Below are 21,261 nucleotides of genomic sequence, written 5' to 3' on the forward strand. Positions count from 1 at the left end.
TTGCTTTGCTCCTAGATTATGCTATTATATCAGAATTAAGAAAGTTAATACGAACTTGTTCTTAGGACATGCAATATCACCTAAGTCCTTCAGGTGCTATCATGGTTTTAACAGTCATGAAAAAAATGAAATTACAACATCCCAGAACTGGCTAATGTCACTGGCCAGCAAGTTGGTAAGAGTTTAGTAATCAAGCTTTCTAAAAACATAAATAAGTGGTTTTAAAACTAAGTGTATAGCCGGGCAGTGGTGGCACACGCCTTTAATCCCAGCACTTGGGAGGCAGAGGCAGGCTGATTTCTGAGTTCGAGGCCAGCCTGGTCTACAGAGTGAGTTTCAGGACAGCCAGGGCTATACACAGAAACCCTGTCTCGAAAAAAACAAAACAACAACAACAACAAAAAACCTAAGTATATAATACAATTTTCTCAAAATTGGATACCAATGTTTTTGAAGCAACAATTAAAATGGTTGAAAATTAAAAATACTCTTTTCTTCATGTTTGACTGGACTACACTTTGTAAAACTAGAAAAAGAGTAAGATTACCTAAGTAATACTTATTTACAACCCTGAACTTGTACTTAGCTTTGACTTTACCTTAGAAAAAACTCCATTTAAATTAACAAAGAAATCCAAACAGCACTATCTTACTACTTAAACTAATCACTTTCCCAAGTGATCCACAGAACAAACACATGCTGGCCATACATCTTGGGCCCAGGTATCACACACAACTGTTTACATGTGTTTAAACACTCAGACCACATTTCCTGTCATCATGCTTAAGTGGGTGGCTATCAAGCTGGACAGCACAGAGCCACGTCCTATCACAGAAGAGGATGTAATGGACCAGCACTGACTTAGTGCCCCCACCCGCCTCTCACCCCCGGGCCACTTACCTGGAGAAGGCCTGCGACCTCACTGACTGCTAACTCACTCGCTCTCTTTGACGTCAGGACAGGGATCATTGTCTCATTTTCAACATTAGGGATCTTTTGAAATCGTGCAACCTAGGAACAAATCAAAGAAACTTACTGGAATACATCAGTAGAGTGGAGTCTAGAATAAATGGAAATCTAAAGAAATCACAGCCATTTATTTCCACTTAAGGAAGTACACTGAGATCAATTTTGAGTATCTAAGACAACTCAATACTGACATTTTTCTTGAAAGCAAATTTCAAACCCTTGGACCCCTGTTAACACCACATTTAATATAAACTTCACATCACGTATTTTAAAGATGCTATTTCTTTCATCTCTCCAGCAACAGAAGACTCAAACAGATGCTTTTCTCTCAGATCCTGATGAGTATGCACAATCATAATCCTATAAAGTCATCACGCTAATTCCAGGAACAAGAGCTCTCTCTAAGCTCTCTCCACTTAGCTGTTCCCGTTCAGTTCTCTTTTCGAGACACCTGGCTACACTTCCAAACACCTCGACAGCAAGCAAGACTAAAAGATAATTCTCACACCAGGAGAAAACGGAGCAGCTCAAGATCCCAGCCAAGCAGAGGTGAGAGATGGCACAGGTTAGTTGCCGGGTTAGGAACATGCAGAGTAAGTCACAGAAACGGTAGCAACGATGACAGTGCTTTCATTCGGTTTCATAAACATGTAACAATAATGCTCATCACAATTCTAGAAACAAGTACCCAATTCAGATTCGTCGTTGGTGCTCACTGAGACTCCTCAGACACAGACCTGAAGCTACGGGCTCTTCACCACTCAAACTGAGAACTTTTGCCAACTGTCTAAGCCACCAGGTGAAATAATCTTGAAACTAAAACATCCCTGCTCCTGCTAAGACACCTGCTCCTGTTTCTGAGCTGAAATTATCAATATTTTCAGGACAAAATAATTTCCTAAGATTTTAATTAACTATTCTTTAAAACAACAAATAATAAATAATTCACAATTCAATATATTACTACTAGTGTCTATACACTGAACTACTATATATGTATAAAAATTCTTTTGATTTAGTACAAACAAAACCAAAAAGCAAGTAAACAGCCAAGGCGGGAGAGGCAGGAGTACTCCATCAGCATGATCATGTTTCTGGAGCAGAAAGAATATTTATTTCCTAATGTCAGTTATTACAAAGGCATTACTGAGTCTTTACATAGTATAAAGTAAACAGTAGTGATATGTCACACTTCTAATAAAGAATGTTAGTGACACACTACTGAGGAAATCTTAGATCATTGTGCAAAGCCTTGACATTATTTTGTAGCATAATATTTTCATATAACTAAGAAATTTAAAGAGACTAAATTTGAGAATTTCCTAGAACCACTGAAATGTCCTGCTTTCAAATTCATAAAGCAAACTTACCACAGAGGCCTTTACTGAACCATCTCAAGTATGTCAATACAGAATTTACTTATCAAAATAGGTTAGACTTAAAATAATGCTTCAGTTAACAGATATTTTTTAATCAACTAGCTAGAAGTATAGTTCAGTATTTGAGTGCATGCTGATTCTTAATATGCTTAAGACTCTGGGTTAAGACCCCAGCATGAAAACAAAGGTATTGAAAATTGGTAACTCTGACACTCAATACACAGTATAAGAGCCTTATTCAAATTTTTCAAGTAATCTTTTGGCAAATGGTGCATATAAAGGGTCTACATTTGAGCACACCTTATATAAAACCCTTCAAGGGCATTCCATTGGCCCCAAAGAGCTGAAACCCTCAAGAACTAAGACTTCAAATGATAACGGCTAAGGCAGAGGAGTGTGAAGACAACTCTAAGCGTACATATCAAGGGCTGTTCTGAGATCCTCTCCAACTGTAACCACGTCTCCTGTCTCAAGCATGTTCATAAGTGGAGGGAGAAAGCAAAGCATCCGAGTCCTGCCCAGAATGCTAGATGGAGTTTATTGAGGAATGATCCTCAGTGAGGCAGAAGCTTGTCTGGAAATGAGACAATAAGCAGCAAGGCATGTGGGGCCTCCATGAATGGAGACTGGCACTGGAGAGAACTGTCTCCAGAAGCCTGCTTACCCTACTGCTGAACAGACACCATTAAGAACAAAACATAAACCAGATGCTAGCCCAAAAAAGGGAGCATTTGAGGTAATTCACTGAGGAAAGAGAGCAGCAGCACCTTTGATGCCAGGAAGAGGCAGCATTCTGAGGGGCAGAGGGGCAGAGGGGCAGAGGTGCCGACGAGACAGGTGAAGAAGGCAGTGCTGGGCTTCTTAGGAATGAGACCGATGTCAGGAAGAACTGAAAGAGCTCTATGCTTTTGTTTTACAATAACACAGCATGGAGCGGGAAACTGTGCCTCAGAGCACCTCTGGCTGCCTGAGTGCCCAGTTCTCTCTTGATAGGGCAAGCTTACTAAATCTCAGGTGCAGTCATAGTAATTTCTACTCAGGTCCCATCTTCCTTCCCTAAGAAATGCTTTCTCTGTTTAAAAAGGTTTCAAAAGTAAGTCTTAAAGACAATGTTCTTACAACCTGAACTTTGATTTGCTGTGGATGTAAGCTTACTCCATCTGCTTCCTAGCAGGTTCACTTTCCACACTCACTCTAGGACTCCATGCACAAAGGTAAAACTGCTGACCCTTCCTTAGGGATGGAGAATAAGGGTGATGGATGGGCACAGCAGTCCGACTGGGCTCCTTAGGAATGTAAGCAGCCTTTGAGTAGACCTGAGGAGCTGGCGAAACTGTACACGCTTGTGCTTTTATACCCACCATACCCACCTGTTCAATGGTTTCGGTCTCTATTTTGACACAAGAAATACCCAGGAGTCAGACATAGGGACAAGTGCATCCTGGTATTTACTAGGTTTTACTTAATAAGAAACTTGAAACGGACAGGTAAGATATAGAGAAATAAAATGAATTTGGGTTAGAAGTTAAGTTGCCTGCGAGTTGTTAGTAGTGGGCACTGGATTTTCAAGGGAGATGAGGGGGCCACAGCTGTGTCAGCCTTTCTACAGGATTGGTAGAATAATTAAAATTACTGTTTCCATTAACTGCAGAAAGACAAAATGTTGCAGACACAGGCCCAGGTTATCTTACTAGCCATCTTAATAACTATTTATTAACCACCTCTATTTCTGACTTATCATCTTATGACTACCAGGGAAATCCGTTTAGAATGAACTGACAAGGCACTAATTTTTACCAACCCAAAGGCTAGGACTCTCATCAAACAGGACTAACAAGATAGACTAATAATGTAAACAAGAGATGGTAAATACAAGTTAAGATCACAATAAGATACCACTCTGAAATACCAGAATCCACTAAAATATTTAAAGTCAAAATGACAGGAAAAAAATACAGTACTGGTGAAAACAGAAGTGTGGAACATTCACACTCTTGTGTGGCTGTTAAATGTACAGCTACTACAGAAGGGTTCAACAGCTGTTGCATATTACATTATTAAGCAAGAATTGGGTCTTTCTTAAATGAAAAGTTATTTCTTCTTTTAAAGTCTAAATGGTTTAAATAGTTTAATTTTGAGAAATACAAAATATAAAAAGGTCAAGTTCGTCTGAAGGTAAATGCATCTTAAGAGATACTGCTGCTGCCACATCTTGTTTATCAAGTCCACAAGACCATGGTGTCCACTGTCAAACATGCTTATCTCCTATCTGGTCTTAAACAACCTGAAGGCTGAAGGATAGAGCCACCCTCTAGTAGTGGAGCCTGCTTTGCAGCTGAAACTCGGGTCTTAATGTCCAGTGTGGGGTAAGGAGGGGACCTAAGCTATAATGTACCTTACATTCCCTCCTTCAGAGCCTTCCATTTTTTAAACTACTACCCTGTGGACCACCAACTCATGCAACAAACTAGCCTTTTACAAGCAAGAGCCCACAGGCACAACCACTATCTCCACGATCTATATCCTACAAAGGCAAATTAATTCAAAAGTCAAGTAATACCAAAACACAAACACACACAAGCAGAACCTATCTAATATTTAGAGTGTATAAATAATTAATTTAAATGTTGGCCTTTATTCATTAGATGCCTTCATAGTTCCACTGAAAACAGATTTTATTTTACAGAGAGTCCGGGATTTCATTTTTATTTTCTTATAATAAGCACCAATACGCACCAATATTTCTAATGTGATACATATCCAAACTGCACAGAAGCTGCTGTGGACTGCACTGTGCCCCTAGAGGTCACACTCAGTCCCAGTCCTGGAGGAGGTGGGATTCAGAGAGCCCCTTTAGGAAGTTAAGGAGGGTCTGGTGATGATGCCTTGCAGATGGGTTAACTGCCCAACAAAGACAGACAGGAAAGCTTCTTCCCCCTTACCCACCATGTAAGGGGTGGAACAGGAGAACCCTCTCCTAGAACCACAGCACGCAGCACCCCCTGACCTGGCTCCACACATCCTACAGAGCTTAGAGAAATAAATGTTTGTTATTTAAGCATGTGAGGTATACAGTATTCATTAAAACAGAAATGGGCTAAGATACAGATCTTTTTATTTTTTTTATAAATATAACTATGCAGCCACTATCTCCAGAGAGCATAAATCTGGTCTGGAGTGGAGCCAAAATATTCTTATTTTTTAAAATTCCCCGTGTTAAGTCTAACATGCAGCTAAAGTTAACAATCACTGACTTGAATGTGAAGAAGGCACAGTATAGAGAGAAAAAAAATTTTTTTTAAAGAGCCAAAATGAGAGCAGGTCCAAACAAGAACTGAAGTTCACTGTGATTGCTTTACTGGCTGGAGACGTAGCTAACTGGTAGGAAGCCCAGGATCAGTCTCTAGAGGCACATGTTGATGCACATTTGCAACCTAGCACTCCTGAGATGGAGTAAGAAGCCATTCTTAAGTACATAGAAATTACATAAAATTAAAAGAAAAAAAATCTGTAGATTCAAGCCAAAAGTGAAGGACATCAAATAATTTGATCTAGAAGTAAGAGCATAACTCAGGCAGAATGTGTACTCTTGATACCTAGACTAAGCAATATGTCCACAAAGACCCACACATTATCATTAATAGTGAAATTTTGAGCCCCAAAATATCCAAACAACTCCCAAGCCCCACCCACACAAACTTCTTCCACTGATATTCTGGTTGAGGAGGCAGCCAGTATTTTCCTGTATCATTCTGTAAGCCCACTCATGCCCACGCTGTACCACATTCCATGGTGTAACAAGTAGCAAACCAAACAGCTTCAGAGCTTAGGATGGGACAAGACAGCAGGCTCCTCCAACTTCAAACAGAGGCTCTGGTTTCAACATAAAGCTCAATTTAAGCAAGGAGTTCTACAGCTTTGAAAGAAGAAGAAATGGAAATGCTTTAGCTCATAGTCCTCACAGCTCACCAGTAAGCAACAGCAGGCCTTATAAAGCATGGGTTGCTGTGGCGTCCTTGGCACTGCTGAACCAGCAGGTCTAAGCAAGAAGACCACGCATTTCTAACAAGGTTTAAGTAGTGATGCTTATGGACCAGGGACTACACCTGAGAACCACTAAAGTCTAGGTCAGAACTGATCAATTTCAACTCATAATTGCAAGTCTATGTTTTCCCAGCTGTGTGACCAAGAGCACTTTGTTTATCTTCTGAGTTCCTTTCCTCAGAGGAAAAATACGTATTTTGGTTTCAACAAGAATAAGCAGCAAACATCACAGAAATTGTCTCTCAGAACATCTAGGGAACACTAATATATATGTCTCAATGACTTCTAGATCCTCAGAAGTGTCTAACAATGTTTTTGTAATCTTGGTATCTTTTGAAAATGTCTTAATAACAACAAAACTAGTATTAGAAAAAAAAAATCAGTAGGCTTTTTTGTCTTAACAGGCCATTATGTAGCAAACAGAAAGGGAATGTACCCTGAATGTTACCCCCAACCTTTAAAATGATCTTCCACTGGAAGCACAAAAGATAAACTGATCTGAAAAATAACGCTCCATCATCTGTGATCAGATCTTTTCTACAAAGAACAGGCAAAGCTAGGGATTGCACTGAAAGTGCTGAGCCTGAGGCCTGTATCCACCAGAAGCTATTTTACTGGCAAATGAAGCTGTGCACACAGAAAGTCAAGTCTCTTCTGATGAGGTTCTTCAAGGGTTACACTTAGCAAGCATCTCAGAATGGCCAGACCCCTTAGATTAGGATCTGTTCAGCCCTACCAATGAGGAAATGCTCGCACAGCAAGGCTAAGGAAATGTGAACACATTCTTATGAAATAATGCACAGGCAAAAGCGGCTGAAAGGCCACTTCTGTCTAGAGACACACAGATACCAAAATATACAGGAACATCCACAAATGCTTCTGTAATATTCAAGCTGACAGATGGCCTCCCAACTGTACTTGTCAAAATTACCAGCATAAAAATTCTGTCTTACAGTCTAAAGGGCAGGGTGGAATGTGTTGATTCTCAGACTACATCTAGATTAATGCTTCTTAACCTTGCTGCACATTAAAACTGCAGAAGGGTGGGGATGCTGTTTTCATTTCTACAGCCGGAAACCCAGACAAAGTGGATCAGAATCCATAAGCCATCCCGAGAAAGAGTGGGTTCCAGAGATGAGCACTTCTTTATTCTCTCCAATTTACAAGTACAGGAGCTAGCGGATCATAGAAAACTTTCCAAAGAATGAGTTCAGCAAAGCACAGGCTGTGGGAAACTAGAGTAATAAACATGTTCTGTCAACAAACAAACTGCAGAAAAAGAAAGGGAAACAGTTTCAAACTCTAAGAAAGGGGCTGCTACTTGGATCTTGGCTTAAACAGTTGTTTTCCAACTTCAACCAAGGATCTCACTTTTCATGTGTTTGTCTCCATTTTTTTTAAGACAAGCAGATTATTTTTATAAATAGTCCCATTTTATAAATCACGGTTTAGATGTTTTTCATTGGTCCAGATAATGCACCAGTGAAGGAATGGTGTACCTTCTCAGCACACACCAAAAGGTGCAGATGCTTTCTACAGAATAAACTTTGCCCCTTTGCCCCTCCAAAATTTGTGAAGGCAAATGCCATCTGTGGAGTTTGTTGAGTAATAGTGGACTCTCTGCATGGGATGCACACATGCCAGCACATGTTCTCTCCTTCCGACACGTCACTGAGGCAGGCTGCTAGAGCAGCAGTGAAGGCTAACACAAGGCATCTCTGCGTTCTGATGTGCATTTCTCTGCATGAATCTGAATTATATCGCTTACATGGAGAGCTGATTCTAGTATTTTACAGGAATTATCTTTTATGTACTTTGAACATTTATCAGGTTTTTCAATTGTTAGAGCTCTTTACATAATAGATATCTTAGCCTTTATCTGTTATCTAGTGCAGACATTTTCTCCTGACAGCTCTACTACCCTTTTTACAATACAGAATTTCCATTTTTATATACTAAAATTTAGCAATCCTCCCTTATACAAGCTCCATATTGAGTCATTCTTAAGAATGGCTGTATTTTAAGGAAGAACTGTAATACCTAATTCTATTAATTGTATGGTACTCTGTAATTAAACATAATTCTATTAACCTCATGGTATTCAGTACTGAAGCATATGATGACAAAACTGCACAATGTTCCACTTATGTCCAGAGTTCTAGACCAGCCTGGCCAACAGAGCATGACACCGTAAGTCAAAAACAAGCAAACAAACAAACAAACACAGGACTGAACAGACTGACCATGTGCTAGCAACCCTGCGTGTAAGGGCACAGCCAATACAGTTACAAGGACCCAGATCCTTAGGCTCTAAGGTTCAGGTCAGCATTTCTCTAACAGCCAAAACCTGGAAATAACCTTGGTCGTCCAAAGGTGAGGGAAGAGATACAAGGTGGTATGTGATAGCTTGCCATTCATAAAACAGAAGTTTTGACACATAGTGTAATATGAATGAACTTAGAAAGCATACTAGGTGAACTGAAATAAGATACACATAAAGAAGACATATAATTAATTACGCTTCTGTTAACTAGGGAATACATTAGTAGTAACTGGGGACTGTTAGTTAAGTTTCTCTTTAGAATGATAAAAATTTAGTCACATATTTTAATTTTTTTTCTCTCATTCATTCCAGCTTATCTGCTAATTCTTACTTGCCAAATTGTTAAGCACTTTCTTCAAATTAAAAAAAAAAAAAAAAAAAAAAAAAAAAGGTAAAAATCAGTAAATACTGTTACTGCTAAAATCCTGCCAACCTTCCTTCCTACACACCCGGTCCATTACAAAGCCAATGTCTTAGATCGTGGTAACCCTTTTTCCTAAAGCATTCAGTCTCTTTAACCCTAGAGTTAATATTGGCAATCTCACCATGTTGATATATACAACTATTCTTTGTTCTCTTTAACAAACAAATACAATATATTTCTTACTCCGTTAATGAAATACATAGACAAAAAACAATCACCGACTCTTTATAAAATTTAGCTCACTTGTTGTGATACCTTTAAATGTAACAAAAATTTCCACTTTTACCCTTCAATGAAAGTTCTTCCTAGTATTCTTTAAAGTTAAGTTTGAACATTTTTCTTCAACAATGCAATAAGAAATCAATTACAAATATGCTCCTGCCAGAGGTCTTCCATCTAACATCAAAACTTACAGGATGTAGCAAGTGTATAGTACTAAGAGGGAAGTTGCTGGCCAGAAATACCTACATTAATTAATATATATATGAAATATATATATTAATTTATATATATAAAATACACACACACACATACACTCACACACACTCAAACAATCCCACCTTACACTTGAAGAAAACAGAAAAAGCAGACTTGAGAATATAGTTTGGCTGGTGAAGATTTGTCTAGAATGCATGGAATCCCCGAGGCTGAAGCAGGAGAACCACATCTCTAACTATACAGAAAAATCAAGGCTAGCCTGGCTAACAGAGAACAAGAATAAGAACAAGAACTAAGACAAGGAGAAAAAGAAGGGGAAGGGAAGAAAGGAGGGGAAGAGGGAGGGGAAGGGAGGGAGGAGCAGAAGAAGAAGGAAGGAAGGAAGGAAGGAAGGAAGGAAGGAAGGAAGGAGAGCGAGCCCAAAGTTAGGCACAAAGACTAGAAAAGAAGAAAAAGAAATAACAATAGGAAGGATCAACTAAGAGCTGGCTTCTTGAAAAGATAAAACTGAGACGCCTTTACTAGACTAACAGAACAAAAACTAAAAGTCAAAAAGGAAATAAACCATTCTAACCCTGAATACACAAATACAACTCATAGAGCACTACTATCAATAACTGTTCACTAATAAATTGAATAACACAGAACAAATGGGTAAATTGAAACAGACCAGAACCTAGAAATAAGTCTATGCATATACTATGAATGGATTTTCAACAAGGATTCCAAAAATATACCACAGGAAGGGTGATAGGAAATCTGCAGTGCAAAAGAATCAATCCACTCCTCATCATTCAACACACCAATATGACAGAAACGGAATCCTAACCCAAACTTAAGACCTGAAAGTGTACAGCTCAGTCCACTATGTCTTCAACCGGGCTGCATCCTGCTTAATACATATTGATAACTCAGATAATCAGCACGTATCCAAGATGATATCAGCACAGGCTTCATTAGGGAAATAAAACAAAGGAACTTATCAGGCACCAATGCATAGAAACAAAATATCTCCACTTCTTCTTTGCAAAAGTAAATTCCTACTTATTACAGACAAATGTAAAAACCAACTACTAAGTACAGATGGTATGGCTCTAGAAGAATAATGCAGGGAAGCATGAAGGCAAGCTGCTATCTACCACTTGAAAGGCCTGTGAAAGTCTCTCCTCAGTGTGACTTCGGTGCTAAAAAGGCAAATGCCAACCCTTCGTTGTGCTTCAAAAAAAAGACAGCTTTTCCACCACGGGAGTAACAGGCTCTGAACACTTAATGATCTAAGAGCACCTTAAAGGAGTCTATGTGCATGTAGGGCATTACTGGGGCCTACTCGGAAACTTGTCATACCATAGTAATAATTCTGGAAATAATTTTAAGATGAGTTGAAGGGAAATAATTAAACATTCAAAAAGAATATTAGTGGGAAGAAGTATGGCCTGAAACAGACACTTAAATGAGGGCAGTATCCAATCATTACCTGGATTTCAATGAAGTTTGCATAAAAAAAAAGAGCACAGCAGAAATAGTCAAGTATTTCTGGATGGGAAGCACGGCCTGTGTCTAAGAGCAAACTGAATACCACCAACTCCCACAGCCGCCAGCAACGGCTGCGGAGAGCACTGGAACCATTTCACATGGGACAGGAAGTTGGCCCTTCTGATCCTGATAACTCTTAGGATTAATCTGCCAAAGTGCCTGGGATTTTACCGCCACTGTGAACGCACGGTAAGGTGCACACACAAGGTTCCAGCACTGAGTGGATAGGCTCTCTGAGGAGATGCTATGAAATGTTTCCCTCCATACTGAGCCCTAACTTCCAAAGCATGGCCTCTATGAGACTCACATTCAGGCTAGTTCTTAAACGTTCTTCATAGTGGAACGATGTCTGGCAGCGTCAGGACAGCTATTGCTCAGTGACAGAGTACTTGCACAGCATTCACAAAGCTCTGGACTGGCGCCCCAGCACCACAGAAACAAAACCCTAGCATAATCCCAGCTAGTAAATCACAGTTTCTCCCATGCTTATAATCCTTAAGAATGAAATTAAAGGCTGTAGATGCTACCAAAGAGTTATACTTAACTGTCCATTCTAGCCCACTGCAATAGAACAAATATAAATAACAACAAAAAAATGCATTTATCTCTGGAGACCAGCAGGGATTGTACACAGGAAAAAAAATATTATTCCAAAAGTACAGTATATTATTTTAATGACTTTTTTATAAAAATAAAAACTTGCACATTAAAGAAGGGAGAGAGGGAGCCAAGCCATAAGAAAGTGTTTGAGATAAATGTGGTGGTAGTTTATACCCCAATCCCCATCTGCCCAGAGGTCAGCTGCCAAGCCACAGAGTCCCACCACCTTCTGTGTAGACATGCTTAAACACTTTTAGTTTCTTTTTTATCATTATTACAAAGAGAACCAACAACTACAATTACTTCTTTTGAACTCAATTCATCTTGGACCCTGCCACCACATCTGCTGCAGTAGACATCCCAGGCCAGCGCTCTACTGTGCAAGTCTAAGCTGCACTCTCAGAAGAGACAATATTGATGTGTTTATTATTCTGCTAGTTACTGCTACAGACCTCCAAAGAACTGTGTCAGGATTCTCTCACAACATTCAGAAGCTTGTACTCTGCTTGGAATCTGGCCAGGGCCTGGCAACACCAGAGTTCTAACTACTACCAATCAGATGAGGAGGAAATCATTATTAATATATAGGTTTGTTTTTCTGCTTTTGGTGGGAAGGAGTTCAGCCAGGATCTTGCTCCATCGGCTCAGGCTGACACTGAACTAAGGTCTTTCTCCTCCGTTGCAAACACGGGCCATGCCCAGTGGTCCTGGTCCTACTGAGCTTACTGCTTCTCCACGAGCACTGCAAAGCTTCCCACTCTTCCTGCGGCCACCCACAATCTCTCTGTGAAGTACATACATCCTTGTGCCTTTTGCCTTTTTTCTCCACAAGTCACTATTTCCTGTAGATTAAAAAGAATCTTCTGAGGAATGTGCCCTCTCACTATTTCAAGTATGTATATAATTGATTTTGAGATTTCATATCATGGTTTTTTTTTTTTTTAAGTATTTCCCACTCCAACTTCCCATTTCCTCCCTAAGGGGTCATCTAGCCATCCTTATAACCCTGACTGAATAATTCATCTTTTCTCCAAGTTATTCTTTGTGGAGCCAAGCAAAGAAAAGAGAAATAAAACAGGTTGAATTAAAGCTCTTACAGAGCCTCTTTATACAGTTATTAGAATAAGGTCATATCCCAAAGTAAATAGCCCAAAGGCCCTTATTTGTGGGGCAGGAGAAATGACTTAATAGTTTAGAGCACTTGCTGTCCTTGCAGAGGACCACAGACTGGTTCTCAACACTTACATCAGGAGGCTCACAATTGTCTGACACCCTCTTCTGGCATGCATCCAGGCATGCATGTGGTACACAGGTATCAATGTAGGCACTCACAAATACACATAAAACAAAAATAAACAGGATACTTCTTTTAAAGCCACATTTTTTTACCTACGTAAGAATACCTCCTCAGTAAAGAACAAGTCACTGTAATACATATAAAAATTCCAAGTACCTCTTTCACAGAAACAGACACGCAGACTCCAGAAACCACAGAGAAATGCATGGGATCCAAAGCAAAACAAGCAGTCTGAGAAAAGCTGGCTGCATATTTCAGTTTCAGAATTACTACAAAGCCATACAGTAGTCCCACAGTGTGATGCTAGCATCAGCCAGACACATACAACAGAACAGAGGCACAGGCCAGGAGAGACACTTCACTTATGGAAAACCAAGGGCACAGAGACAACTCAGCGAAGACACAGTCTCCTAAATGGACGGCACTGGATAGAAGCATTCCCTGAAAAACAATACAGCTGGATTTTTATTTCAAAATTGATCAAGTGAAAAAGCTAAACTAAAATGCCTAGAATAAAACATAAATCTGTATCATGTTTAATTGGTCTACAATCGAAGCAAACAAAACCATAAATAAACACAATTTTAAAGCTTATGATAAATGGAAGGAAAACTACAACATCAAGAAATAAGAATGAAAGCCCAAAAACAGGGGAAATACTTGAAAAACTCATCTCTGATAAAGGCCTAATAAATAACTGTGCAATTGACTCTTATATAAGTACTGGTAAAGAATATATTTCTATGCAATATCTAGGATGGATATGGGTGTGTGTGTGTGTGTGTGTGTGTGTGTGTATCAACTCTTAGCTAAAAAATAAAAAGCAAATGACCAAATTATGACGTTGTTAGAGACATGAACTTCTGCAAAGATACACAAATGGCCATGAGCACGTGAAAAGGTGCTGGGCATCATCAGTCACTGGGGAAGTACACACCAAAACGAGAATGTGCAGCCACTTCATACTCCTGGGGTGGTGACTTAAAAGCAGAAGAGTGAAGTGTAGGACAGCATGTCAAGAATTCCTCTAAGCCCTGCACTGATCACATACTGCTACCGCTCCTTAGTTAAACACAGTATCACCATATGGCTCAGCACCACACTCCTACATACACATCCAAAGGATGGAAAACATACATTCATGCAAACATCTATATGTGAACATTCACAGCAGTATTACTTATAACTGCCCAACAGTAGAAACAGTTCAATGTCCATCAAATGGTCAATTAGTTAATATGATACACCCATACCTTAGAATATTATTCAGCCATGAATAGGAATAAAGTATTAATACATAGCAAAGCATAAATAAACCAAGAGAAGCCAAACATAAAAAGTCTCATATTGTTCAATTATGTTTATACAAAATGCCCAGAATAGGAAAATCCAAACACAGAAACTAGATTAAAGGGAAGAACAGGAAGTGAATGCTAATAGGGTAAGGATTTCTTTGGGGATGTAACATAGAAGCTCTGCAATCAGACTACACATGATGCTGTGAATGTGCACACTGAGCTACACTTCAAAACAGGATTTTATGGTGTGTGAAGTAAAGGTCAGGGTTTACAAAACAAATCATCATTTACTATAGCAACTGAGAATAAGCATTTAGCGGGGTGACTCTAAAAGCAAGGCGTCCAGAGCAAAGATGGCTCACCTGGGGAATTTGCAGCACCCAACACTGACGGTCATAGAACTCTAGCTGCTGCAAATTCCCCAGGGTGGAGGGGAGACAGAGGACTGACAGGTGAGCATAGGGAACCAAGGCAGCTAGCCCAGGGGAATGATTGCCACGGCACAGCTGCTTGCCCTCCAATTGCAGTCTAGCACAGCAATGCAGCCCTGCCCAACTGTAAGCAAATCCAGCCCTCTCATGAGCAGCTCTCTACAACAAAGTAGGAGAGATGCCCTACTCCAAATAAATAGAAAAGAGATGTGGTGAAAGGCTGAGCCTAGTCTGCACTGCACATGAAAACCCAAGCAGGCAGAGATGAGAGCAAGCCAAGAATCTCTGGAAAGGAGAATCTGCCTACGTACAGTAAAGCTAATGAAAAATCGTGTTCTACTTTAAACTTTATTTCCTGGACCAGAGAGAGCTCAACAGATACACTTACCACACAAGCCTGGTGACCTGAGTTCCATTCCCAGAACCCACATAAAGGTGGAAGAGAACAAATACCACACATTTGTCATCGAACTTCCACATGTGTAACATGGCATGCTCAACCAAACATTTGCACCACTCATGCACACTAACAACATGTTTAATGTATTTCTTAGGAGGAAATGGTTATGAGCAAGTCAATTGCTGGGGATGAGAATGCTGAAGACAGACATAAGAAGGAAGATGTGAGGCAGAGGACGCCTATGTTGTTGATATGGCACCAGCCAACTCCAGATGCCTCAGACCCATGGGAAACTGACAGACAGCCCCACACACATATCCCAGATCAGCCTCAGACATATAGCAAAAAAGCCTGCCTTTGGTCCAGGTGCAAATGTTCACAATGTATGCGGACTCTAGCAACCACTGCTTCCCCCTCCCAGATGTTTCTCCTCAGACTGCTCACCTGCAGACGCTAGCTAACCAACCCCACCACAACCACTTGGTGCTGTGCATAATTAACACTGAGTTGCAGGTTGCTGTGAATTTGGAGAGGCTTCATAAGAGTACACACAGCCCTCCTGACCCCAGACACTCTGTACATGTGTCTCTGTGTCTGTCCTGTCCACATTCCTTCACTGTCCCTATTCAGGGTTCAGGAACAGGACCAAGCAGCACAGAATACAGTAGAAGAGACTTTAACAAGTTATTAGACTAGCATGAAACAAGCAGGAACCATCATCAGTGTCCACTTACAGAAATAAAAACATGTAAATGTGCAGGTTACTGTATATGACCTGCTAACTCAATCCCACAAGACCGCAGGAGCACTGAGCTCACCTACCATCTACACGCTGGTTTCTAGCTACTGTTCTGTATATACCCCACCTCCTTTAGGAAAATGGTGTGATTCTAGAGTTGGTGCACATAAATAACACAACAACCAAGATGCACCAAACATCATGTAGCACCAGAAAGTATATTAGTACTATCCAAATAAGACTGCATGATAGAAAGGACACAGGAATAATTTGATCAACAAACTATACTAAGTATACTTTGTATACTAACTATACAAAGACAATGACACCTAGAAGGGAAGATGGAGCCTACAGTGGGCTAGAAAAGAACATTTTGTAATTGTGGACTTCCTGGGCTTGTTAATTGCACCATGTGTATATACAGTGCAACCATAAGGGAATCCAGGAGGCAGACACCTGGGAACTCTGAGAACGAGTACTGAACCTTTTATGTAAATCTAACATTAACACAACAGAAAAAACTGAACTCAATTTTAGAAAAACATTTCTTTGACAATTAGATTTGCATCCATCAGATAAATAATGACACTTGAATTATATTATTCTATGGAAAGAATCTGGCATTGGTTTTTGCTGTTGTTGTTTTAGTCAACTTGCAAAGTGGGCAAGTAGGCATACTTCATTAATATCACCTCATACAAGTTACTGAAGACATGGGGGAGGGCTATATGTCATGTTACCTAGACCTTTTTCAGATCTGTTACTTTTTTACTACCCCACAGTAAGCACTTGAAGGTTTTGCGGCAGATCTCTCATTGACTGCAGTAGCAAAGGTTAGATCCCATCATCTTTCCCAGCAGTCTTCTGTGATCATAATTTTGCAGGCTACTGCAAGCTAGACCTTATGAAATCAGTCACTGTTGTGAGACCCTCGTGCTTGTTTGTTAGTGTGTGTAGTTACAGGTGCAGTGGGAAGCTACTAAGTCCTTAAAAATAGTTTACTAGCAGAAGCTAAAACACCTCCCATAGCTTTCAATATTTTTGTCTACTACTAAGTTATAAATCCCAAGCCAAAGCAGCAGCATATTTAGTAAAACCACAAGAAAGTCACTGATCTATAAAAACTACCACAGGCTTCCTTTACATCCATTTAGAATTTGGACAAATACTTAAAACCTTTGAATCCTAAACTAAAATGTCAGAGACAAACTTTCCCTAACTCTTTCCTTCAACTAAGTTAAAGGAAATCTGCATCTGCTTTGCAGCTTTGGGCTATGGGGCACCTATAAACACATGACCCTATTGAACCTGACAAACCTAAGTGTAGTCACCACCTCTTTACAAAGGAGGAAACTAAGGCTCAGATGGAACTTTCTTGCCTTTGGTTAGAAAAGTGTTTCTCAATAGATACCAGCACGGGGGACTAAATAATACCTTCTGGGAAGAGGGGTGAGGGAGGTGCTGCACAGGACAATGTTTATCAGCATCCTTGGTGTCTACCAACTAGATGCCACAACCCCACTGCAGCAGTGACAAATGTCTCAATAGACACAGCCAAATGTTGTCTGGAGTGTGAAATTACGCCCAGATGAGAGAAGCAGAGCGAAAGCCAAGGTTTCATTCAATACATAAGTGCCAGACCCTGCTCAAACTGAGTAAGAGACACCAGAGAGTCTCTATCCACAAGAATTAACTTTGAGCCTTCTAACACATCTTCTAACAGAACTGGTGTTTGATTTAAAACCTCTCTCCATACACAGTCCTGTAAGACTCATTTTAAAACAAAAAACAAAAACAAACAAACAAACAAAAACCAGCCAGCAATGGTTACATTTTTCCTGAGGTAGAAAGGGCACTGGAGTTTGCACAGGATCACAGGTTCTAGATTCACAAGCCAGATACCCACTCTGGATAACAGCAACCCTCACAAGCATTAAGAAAAAGCATAGGAGAGATTACTTACCATGCCTTTACAAAGTGCACCGCGTGCTATTTCTGGCATTCAAGACATGAAAGGCTTTTGCCTCCTCTGGGAGAAATATAGCAATGACATTTCACAGAATAAGGAAATTCAGACTCCGAAAGGCCTGGGACAAATATGTCTATACCCACCAACATAGAAGCTCAGATGAAAAGCAAATACTCTACTAAACAAACACGACAACAGCCAAGCAACGCCTACTAGAACCATTGTGAGGGAAGGACTAGATGGGTACAACGTAACATGAATGAATGAAATGACACATCAAAGGCTGAGTTTGGGGGGCAACAAGTGAAAGGTCACAGGATGAGAGGAAATCCAGAAGGCGTTTTAAGTTATTACCTTTGCCCTACAACATTACTGCAATGCTCCTTGGGAAAGCCTTATCCTCCCTGACTGCATGCTGCTGGGGATATGACCCAGGGTCTTGCCCAGGGACAAAGGCAATGAGCTGCTGAAGACAGCGCAGACAATGTTCAGAACCGTTCCATGTTCCACTCCAGCTGTCCTGTTTTTCTGTGAAGGGCTGAACAAGTAGCCCATCGGCTAACATCTGCTGCAGCCTAAGTCTACGTGAGTAAATAAAAATAATGTTTTACAAGGATGCCACCAAACCTTCTAAGACCGTCATGTTAGATTACTACATGAATCCAGGGAGCAGGGACACAACAACCTTAGGCTAGCACATTTACAAAATGAGCACATGTCAAAACCAAAGGCTTCACTTAAGCAACTATAATTAACAGGTATATTACATAAAAGTCCAACTCCTAAATTCTCTAATTCCTGTAGCAGAAAAAGAAATCGAGCAGAAACAAATTAAAGGCAAATTAAGGGCCAGTTACAGCCAGTCTGAAATAACGTCCCTGACCTGTTTAATTACCATCCAAATCTTTACCCTTTCACATTTCCAACTTTTTCTAAATGCATCACAAGTTTGTTCCAAGGGAACCTAATTCAACACAACCTGAATAATCTACTGATGTACTAAGACTAACAACTCTTGCAACAAGAACTTAAAGCCAGAAGACAATAAATATAGTAACAAATGCATATAAATTAATAAGTGAATATAAACTCTGGGCATTAAAAGTCATAAAGAAATGTATCAACTTAGCCTGAAATGTTACAGAACCTTTTTCTTGTGTGAAATTATGGCAGGAGCCTGAGAGCTCACTAACCAGCTTTACTTCCTTCTACCACTTGACCTCAGAAAAAGCAGAGTTTTGCCATAACAGATGCCTTTAAGTCATTACAAAAACACTACCTTTTAGCAAGGTAAATTCAGGCATCTCTTGAGTTAATGGTAAGCTATCTATCACCACCACTTTGCCACCACCCCAGTCAAGGTTTCTCTGTGTAGTCTTGGCTGTCTGGCTGTCCTGGTACTTTTTCTATAGACTAGGCTGGCCTGGACCTCATAGAGATAGATCCGACCGCCTCTGCCTCCCAAGTACTGGGATTGAAGATGTGAGCCACCAACCCCCCCGGACAAGAAGCTATCTTTATACCTGTAACAAAGGGGCAATTTCAAATTCACCCCAACTTACTTTACGACCAAGATATGGCATTCTTGCCACCTTTAAAACAAAATTCAACTTGTAAAACACATATTGGTTAAGTAAAATCTCCAAAGAGAATCAGCCTTGGCTTCATGAGTGTGTTCCCCAGACAACTATTTTGTTTCATAATGTTTCAATTAGTAAAACTAGATTCTGTTGACATTAATTGCTAAGAATATTAGTTAAGATAATCCAGGGCTCAGGAAATGCTTTAGTTCATGAAGTACCTGTTTCATAAGCATAAGAACCTGAGGTCAGATCCCAGCAACCACATAAAATCTTGGTACAGTAACAGACATGTCTGTAACCCTAGCTGGAGAGAGAAAAATAGAGACAGGTGGATCCTGCAGCTCACTGGCCAACTAGCCTGGCAAAATCGGGGTCTCCAGGTTCAGTAAGAGACCCTGCCTCAAAAACTAAGGCTATGTAGGCTGACAGCAAAAAGTAACCTCTGCCCTCTTCACTCTTGTACATCCATATGCATACATGTACATACAGGTGTACACATACACACATATACTAAGTTAACTGTCAAAAGGTTACTGCTAGTCTGGTGAGATAGCTCAGTGGGTAAAGACACTTGCCACCAAGCCTGACAACCTAAATTCAATCTTCAGAACCCACATGATGGAGATAACCAACTCCCAAGTTGCCCTCTGACCTGCCCACATGTAAGTGTACACACACATACATACACATATACACACACACAGATACATACACAAATACAACAAAAAAGTTCTAAAGTCTATTGAGTCTATTGCTTACAAAATCTAAAATATTCTCTGCTGTTTAAAAAATGTTCTTAGATACTCGGGACTTTTCAGGACTTTTCCACATGCCAACAATTAAATCTATCTTAGAGACAATAGTGCAAATAAAATAAACTACATTTCCCACCCTTCGAGACTAGAGTCTTCCAGCTGCCCTAACACACTACTTTCTTGAGCCATCCCAAAAAAACTAACCATCTGAAACTGAGTGACAAACTATTTTTAAAAGTATAAACACAAATGTCATCAAGAAAGACAGGGTGGTGTTTTCTAGCTGGATGTAGCATTTCCTGAAATCCTGAAGATCATTATATTCCTATTCAAGAATGAGACAATCAAATAGGTTTTTTTAAAAAAATGATTAAACTCTTAGAAAAGCCCCTTGGAAAGGCCAGATTTGTTGTGAAGACTAATCCAGTTAACAGGAAGGAACGAAAAAATTATCTGTAAAACCCTCCAGCTACAAATGTCTTTTCTAACAAACCATCTTTTAAACTATCAACAACTTTTAAAAAAACAAAAATAAAAAAAAAACTGTATATACGTGTATCTCAGATTACTAAGTGATAGTTATCTTGTTAGTTTAGATTTGTAATAAGTATTTTAAAAGAACTTCCAAAGGATTTAGACAAAAATCCCAATAATTGGTTATCTAGAACTAAATCCTTAAAATTCCTGGAAATTAGTAAAGGCTTCAAATGTTCCTACTGACTGGTAGGAAGAATACATGAAGTATCCAGACAACTATGGCTAAAAATACGTCAAGCTTCCCTGAAAATGTTTAAGTGAGCCCCGGGGGGCGGGGAAGGCAGGGGGGGTCTAGGAGAATCAAAATCTAGTGCCATACCATAGTAAATACCTCTACAGTTGAAGTTTGAAGTAAACAGATGAAGCCATTTCCTCCCAGGACATAACCACTCTCTATGTGGCTGCTAGGAACTCTCTCCATGCAGATGCTCCAGGGAGCTACTATCAGATAACCCTATACAGCTCACCCCAGTCATGGAATTTATCTGCCTATCTACTAGAAATCTCTTTCTAGACAACAGGAGCGTGGCTTCATCACTTAT

General features: G+C 39.9%; 1 protein-coding gene across 10 annotated transcripts in view; it reads right to left on the reverse strand.

Annotated features, from left to right (window-relative positions):
* Nucleotides 1-21,261, reverse strand: part of Atp2c1 (ATPase secretory pathway Ca2+ transporting 1) — a 108,035-nt gene that overhangs the window by 58,287 nt on the left and 28,487 nt on the right. For all 10 annotated transcript variants that reach the window (XM_031343602.1, XM_031343604.1, XM_031343609.1 and 7 more), the window contains one exon: nt 901-1,011. In XM_031343602.1, coding sequence (XP_031199462.1) covers nt 901-1,011 — 111 coding nt within the window. The remainder of the gene's footprint in view (nt 1-900; nt 1,012-21,261) is intronic.

This window comes from Mastomys coucha, unplaced genomic scaffold (assembly GCF_008632895.1).
Source record: "Mastomys coucha isolate ucsf_1 unplaced genomic scaffold, UCSF_Mcou_1 pScaffold23, whole genome shotgun sequence".
Lineage (NCBI taxonomy): Eukaryota > Metazoa > Chordata > Mammalia > Rodentia > Muridae > Mastomys > Mastomys coucha.